Source organism: Argiope bruennichi, chromosome X1 (genome assembly GCF_947563725.1).
Source record: "Argiope bruennichi chromosome X1, qqArgBrue1.1, whole genome shotgun sequence".
In the NCBI taxonomy this organism is placed as follows: domain Eukaryota; kingdom Metazoa; phylum Arthropoda; class Arachnida; order Araneae; family Araneidae; genus Argiope; species Argiope bruennichi.
The window spans coordinates 137,174,964-137,181,606 of NC_079162.1; the positions used below are offsets into that span (position 1 = coordinate 137,174,964).

At 34.4% G+C, this 6,643-nt stretch overlaps 1 protein-coding gene across 1 annotated transcript; it reads left to right on the top strand.

Annotated features, from left to right (window-relative positions):
- The first annotated feature begins 1,072 nt into the window (after positions 1–1,072).
- On the top strand, positions 1,073–4,135 carry LOC129958109 (uncharacterized). Its single transcript, XM_056070302.1, has one exon. It carries the CDS (start codon positions 1,089–1,091, stop codon positions 3,924–3,926), a length of 2,838 nt encoding a protein of 945 aa, XP_055926277.1. The 5' UTR covers positions 1,073–1,088; the 3' UTR covers positions 3,927–4,135.
- The last annotated feature ends 2,508 nt before the right edge of the window (positions 4,136–6,643 follow it).

The window sequence follows — 6,643 nt, forward strand, 5'->3', positions numbered from 1 at the left end:
AAATTCTTACAAATCTACTTTATGGGCGGCGAGGATTCCGGAAGCGCACTTGCCAATCGCGTGAATGCACGTTGTGATTATAATAACCTTGATTCACTTTATGCCAGGCGCATCGTCAGCGAGCTAGATGCTCTTTTGAACGAGCTCAACGAGTTGTTGAAAATATTCAAATCACATATGCACCAATTACAAAGCGATAATCACGCTATCGTCATTAATCCTGATAAAACACCAGCTGGAGAGCATATTCGTAGATTCAATGCACCCGTTGTGGATGATGTTGCTGGAATCATGGTTGGCGATTGTACAGCTGCACGAGAAATTCTGATTCGTAGAAGAAATAATAATCTTCAGTTCATTGCTGACACACATCGTTCATATGACGCTCTCCAATATCCGCTAATATTCTGGAAGGGACAAGACGGATATTGCATAAACATAAAACAACGAGATCCCGTATCAGGTACTTCATTGATTATTAATTTGATCATTAATCATTTAACAAAACAATTAAATTATTGAACGTAATAAATTTAAATTAATTTTTATGAACAAATATTACAGGAGCTGAAACAAACAAGAACGTTAGCTCAAAGGATTATTATGCGTACCGATTAATGATTAGACGTGGCCTGGACAACGTCATTTTACGATGTCGTGAGCTTTGTCAACAATTCATGGTCGACATGTACGCGAAGATTGAGAGTGAACGACTACGATACTTACGATATAATCAACAAAAGCTGCGCGCGGAAGAGTTCATTCATTTGCGAGACGCTATCAACAACAACGCCGACGTCGCCGAAATTGGTAACCATGTCATTTTACCATCATCGTACGTAGGCAGTCCACGTCATATGCAAGAATATATACAGGATGCTCTGACTTTCGTGCGCGAATATGGACGACCATGTTTATTTATCACGTTCACATGTAATCCAAAATGGCCAGAGATTACATCTTTGCTACTGTCTGGCCAAAATGCAATACATCGCCATGACATTACAGCACGTGTGTTCAGACAAAAGTTGAAGTCTTTAATAAGTTTCATTACTAAATCACATGTATTTGGTCCCACACGTTGCTGGATGTATTCGGTTGAGTGGCAAAAGCGAAGATTACCTCATGCACACATTTTGGTTTGGTTCATCGACAAAATCCGTCCTGAAGAAATCGATAGTATCATTTCTGCGGAAATTCCAGATCCATCCACTGACCAACTGCTGTTTGATATTGTTACAACAAACATGATTCATGGTCCATGTGGTACTCTTAATAGTTCATCGCCTTGCATGGCTGATGGAAAATGTACTAAAAATTTCCCTAAAGATTTTACCAATGATACGGTCACAAATGTCGACGGATACCCAATATATCGTCGAAGAAATCCTGAAAATGGCGGACAGTCATTTATTAAAAATATCATCAACACAGACATTGATATTGACAATCGTTGGGTGGTGCCATATTCGCCTCTGCTGAGCAAGACATATAATGCTCATATTAATGTTGAGTTCTGCAGTTCTGTGAAGAGCATCAAATACATTTGCAAGTATGTCCATAAAGGCAGTGATATGGCTGTGTTTAGAGTGGAAAATACTAATGTGAATGCTCCTCCAGTGAATAAAAACGATGAAATAACGCTCTACCAAATTGGTCGGTACATCAGCTCCAATGAAGCTGCTTGGCGTATCTTTGGTTTTCCAATTCATGAACGGGATCCAGCAGTTGTTCAGTTAGCCATCCATCTTGAAAACGGTCAGCGTGTATTTTTCACGAACGAGACAGCGATTGATCGTGCAATAAATCCACCTAAAACTACACTCACTGCATTTTTTGAATTGTGTAATCGTGCGGATGATTTCGGTGCCTTTGCACGAACATTACTCTATTCACAAGTACCACGCTATTTCACATGGACTCAAACAAAAACATGGATGCCCCGCAAGCAAGGCTCACCAGTTGCTGCATGTCTCAATTTATTTAAATCAAACGCCTTGGGGCGATTATTTACAGTCAATCCAAGACACACGGAGTGCTTTTATCTTCGACTGTTGTTGGTTAATGTTACTGGCCCATTATCATTTCAAGATATACGTAAAGTGAATGGGCAACAATATCCAACGTATAAAGATGCATGCCTTGCACTCGGCTTGCTGGAAGACGACAACCAGTGGGAATGCATGCTTGCTGAAGCTGCATTGAACTGTACAGCAATACAAATTCGTCTACTATTCGCTATAGTGTTGACTACATGTTTCCCAGCCCGAGCACAGATATTATGGGAAAATCACAAAGATTCAATGACTGATGATATATTGCATCAACATCGTATACGGTGCCACGATCTAACTATAACATTCAGCGACGAAATGTACAATGAAGCATTGATTGCTATTGAGGATCTTTGCATTGTCATTGCCAACTTACCACTTAGTAATTTCGGTATGAATTCGCCAAATCGAACTGCATCTGATTTAATGAATACTGAAATGAATCGTGAACTGCAGTACAGTACTGTAGAAATGGCAGCGATTGTTGCCCGCAATGTCCCACTAATGAATGAGGAACAAAGAACCATTTATGATCGCATTATGCTCGCAGTTTCAGCTGGACAAGGTGGGTTCTTCTTTTTGGATGCACCGGGTGGAACTGGCAAAACATTCGTTATTTCGCTAATTCTTGCTGAAATACGATCAAATAATGGCATCGCATTGGCCGTTGCATCATCGGGCATTGCAGCAACTTTATTGGATGGAGGTAGAACAGCTCATTCAGTATTTAAGCTGCCACTAAATATTCAGAATAACCCTGACGCAGTATGCAACATTAAGAAACAATCGTCCATGGCCACTGTGCTGAAACGGTGTAAAATTATTATTTGGGATGAATGTACTATGGCACACAAACATTCACTTGAGGCGTTGAACAGGACATTGAAAGATATTAAAAACAGTGACAAACTATTTGGCGGAACTCTGTTGGTCCTTTCAGGTGATTTCAGACAAATACTTCCAGTCATTCCACGTTCAACATACGCTGATGAGATCAACGCTTGCTTAAAATCATCTCCATTGTGGCGTAATGTTGAAAAATTACAGCTAAAAATAAATATGCGCGTTCAAATGCTTCAAGATCCATCCGCTGAAACATTTTCAAAACAACTCTTAGATATCGGTGATGGAAAAGTTGCTATAGATGAAACTGGATACGTAAAATTACCGACCGATTTCTGCACAATCGCTGATTCGCAAGATACTCTCATTGAACAAATATTTCCCGATGTACACACACAGTACATAAATCATGAGTGGCTTGCAGAAAGAGCGATTTTAGCGGCAAAAAATGTAGACGTTGACAATTTAAATCTGAAGATACAAATGTTGTTGCCAGGGAACTTGGTATCATATAAATCTATTGATACAGTTTGCGACGACAGCGAAGCAGTAAATTTTCCCACAGAGTTTTTGAACTCACTGGATTTGCCAGGCATGCCACCGCATAATTTACAATTAAAGGTTGGATCTCCAATTATCTTGCTTCGTAATTTGAACCCGCCCCGGCTGTGCAACGGTACGCGATTAGTCATTCAAAAATTAATGAAAAACGTGATCGAAGCCAGGATTTTAAATGGCAAGTTCAGAGGTGAAAATATACTCATACCACGGATTCCTATTATACCTACAGATGTGCCAATTCAATTCAAACGTATTCAGTTTCCGATTAGATTGGCATTTGCAATGACTATCAACAAATCCCAAAGTCAAACGATGTTTGTTTGTGGATTAGATTTGAGAACACCATGTTTTTCACACGGACAATTATACGTGGCATGCTCTCGAGTGGGTAAACCATCCAGTTTGTTTGTGTTAGCTAAAGATGGACTAACAAAAAATATTGTTCACGCTATAGCATTAAGAGATTGATATTGTTTAATAGTGTTACTGTCGTAATTGTTTAATTAATGATATATAATTTTAAGGAATAAATTATAATAACTTAAAAATAATGTTTGCCTTTTGTTATTTTTATATTCCCTCATCGTTCACAGCGCTCCATGCTTATTTCACGCATATACCACATTCTTACATACATACAATATACACATTCTAACATACATACATACTTACAATAAGTAAGCTATTTTTTGTCTACACTAGAAATTACTAGGAAATTATTTATATGGCAAAACAACGTTTGCCGGGTCAGCTAGTATATGTATATTTTCTGACCATTCTTTCGGGACAGACGTCCTTGGCCATTACGCAAAAAAAATATCTCCGAATATTATTAGGGTAAAAATCAGGATCTGAAAAACACAAAAGCCGAGAGAACTTAAGAAAATCTAAAAATTAAAAAAGAAAAAATAAGCGATAAAACATTCCCCGGTTAATTGACTCATATGAGGTTATCACACTTCTGACTTAATTAAGGAAGAAAAATAAATAAGTGAACGTTTCAAATATGAAACAACTCTTGAAAAATGTATCGTCAGTTATAATTCTTTTAGTAAAATCATTGGAACACTCTCTTAACTTCATTCCTGTATTTTATTTATGATAGAGTCTTAAGGACACTAATAATTAAAAGCTCTAGATTTCATTCAAATTTCAGGATTTTTATAAAAATAAAAGTATTTTCAAAAGGTTTCTTAATGATTTAACCAATTTTTGCTGAAAGTTGCAGCTAAATTTAATATATTTATACAGTTCTTTATGAAATGGGAATGGATCCTATATTTTAATTTCAAACAATTCATAAAAAGCAATTACAAGCCTATTTAAATAATGACACTTACAAATACCAAAATTTGAAAGATAATCTCAAAGTTCTGCAAGAACAATTTTTTTTACTCCTAAACGTAAATAATAACCTGTCATGTATTATAGACTGTTCTAAGTTTCATAAGTAGATAAAAGAGTTTTTAATGGACAACTTATACAGAGGCGTAACGACATAAAATTGCTTCCAAGCAGATACCAAAATAGAGCTCCTTTCCTCCTCCCCCCAGCTTTTTTTTTTATAATCGCAATGTTTAGAAAGGCTGAATTGAAGTTAAATGTAACTATCTCTATATAAAACATTTTTGAGCTAATATGACCTTGCATCCGATCAGTATTTCTTAATTATTCAAACAGGTTACTTAAATAATATATAAATAATATAATACATAAAATACACAAGTAGTTGTTACCAGAAATATAATTAAAAATGTGTGAAAGCATTTTAAATTATAATTTAGAATGTAATGATTTGTCCAATCGAAATTTACATCATATAATATCATTTTAGAGGGTTCTTCCAAACATCAATTCCACGAATTCCCGGCAAACTTATTCTGGTTCTGACGAGATGAATGGAATGCATATTCGTTTTATAATGCATCAAAATTGTCACATAAATAAGTTCTCAAATTCCTCATTTTTGCTTTTATTAAACTGTTTAAAATATAAATATATGAAGCATTTCCTGAAAAAGTTTAACAAAATTTCATTGAAAATTTTCAAACAATTTAAAAATTTAAAAAAAATATCTTTATTAAAAAACAGAAAAGAAAGAACCGTTCATATTAAATGTCCATTATGAAGTTATTCTCTTTATTGTAATATTCAGTTGAAGATAGGACTAGAGTAAGCTATTACGGTAACCTTTGAGGCGTTGTTGTGAAGAAAAAAAAATATTTCTTCAAGAATTTGGAAACTTTGTTTTCATTGAATTAAATTTTAAAAAATAACTCAGAAGTTGATGCCGCAGTCATTGAAAATATTTTTAAAAATGTGGGTAGAATGGTGATTAAAATATTTTTTAATACTCAGTTATAAAAAAATATTAATTTTTTTTCTAAAAATCCAAAATTACTATTCTGATTTGCACTCCCTTGGCACCTCTATCAAACTGATTCAGTTCAAGTTCTTAAGTCAATAGTCATTTAATTACTGCGCAGTATTTGACACTGAATAATTGAACGAACAGTTTCTCTACAATTGTATAATCACATTGAATACCAGGGCAGATATAAATTTCATAAAAAATTGAAATATTTTCATGTACTAAAGTTTCCTGCCAAATTCTTTGTTTTATTTCTTAAAAAATGAAGTATTCTTATCTCGTAATCTTCATTTAATTTCAGAATAATATTTTTCAATTTTTAGAAAATTAATGAAAGTTAATTTTTATATTATTCAGCATAAATAATAAATGTTTTAATCAACGTTATACACGCGTTTTTTTATATTTTCATGACTGCGGCATTGACTGCTGAGTTATTTTCTTAAATTCAATTGAATGAAAAAAAAAAAGGTTTCTAAATTTTTGAAGCATATTTTCTTTAATAACAACATGTCTCAAATTTTCCTGTGAAACATTACCCTAGTTGAATCTTCAACTCAATATTGCAAGCAAAATAAAAATTACTTGATGGACATTAAATAAGAACGGCTCTTTCTCTTCTAATATACCATAAAAATATTTTTTAAAAGTTTTAAAATTGTTTCGAAAGTTTTCAATAAAATTTATCTAAACTTTATCAGGAAATACTTGCTAGATTTGTACTTTAAACAACTTGACCCCTCAGGGGCTCACCTTCTTTAGGTGAATACGGGTATCCCAACCCCGAGGTACCCAGGGATCTTTACTCCGTTTC

Excerpts from the sequence above, each read along its gene's own strand:
- LOC129958109 (XM_056070302.1), top strand. The coding sequence starts at position 1,089 with ATGTATTCGGTTGAGTGGCAAAAGCGAAGATTACCTCATGCACACATT.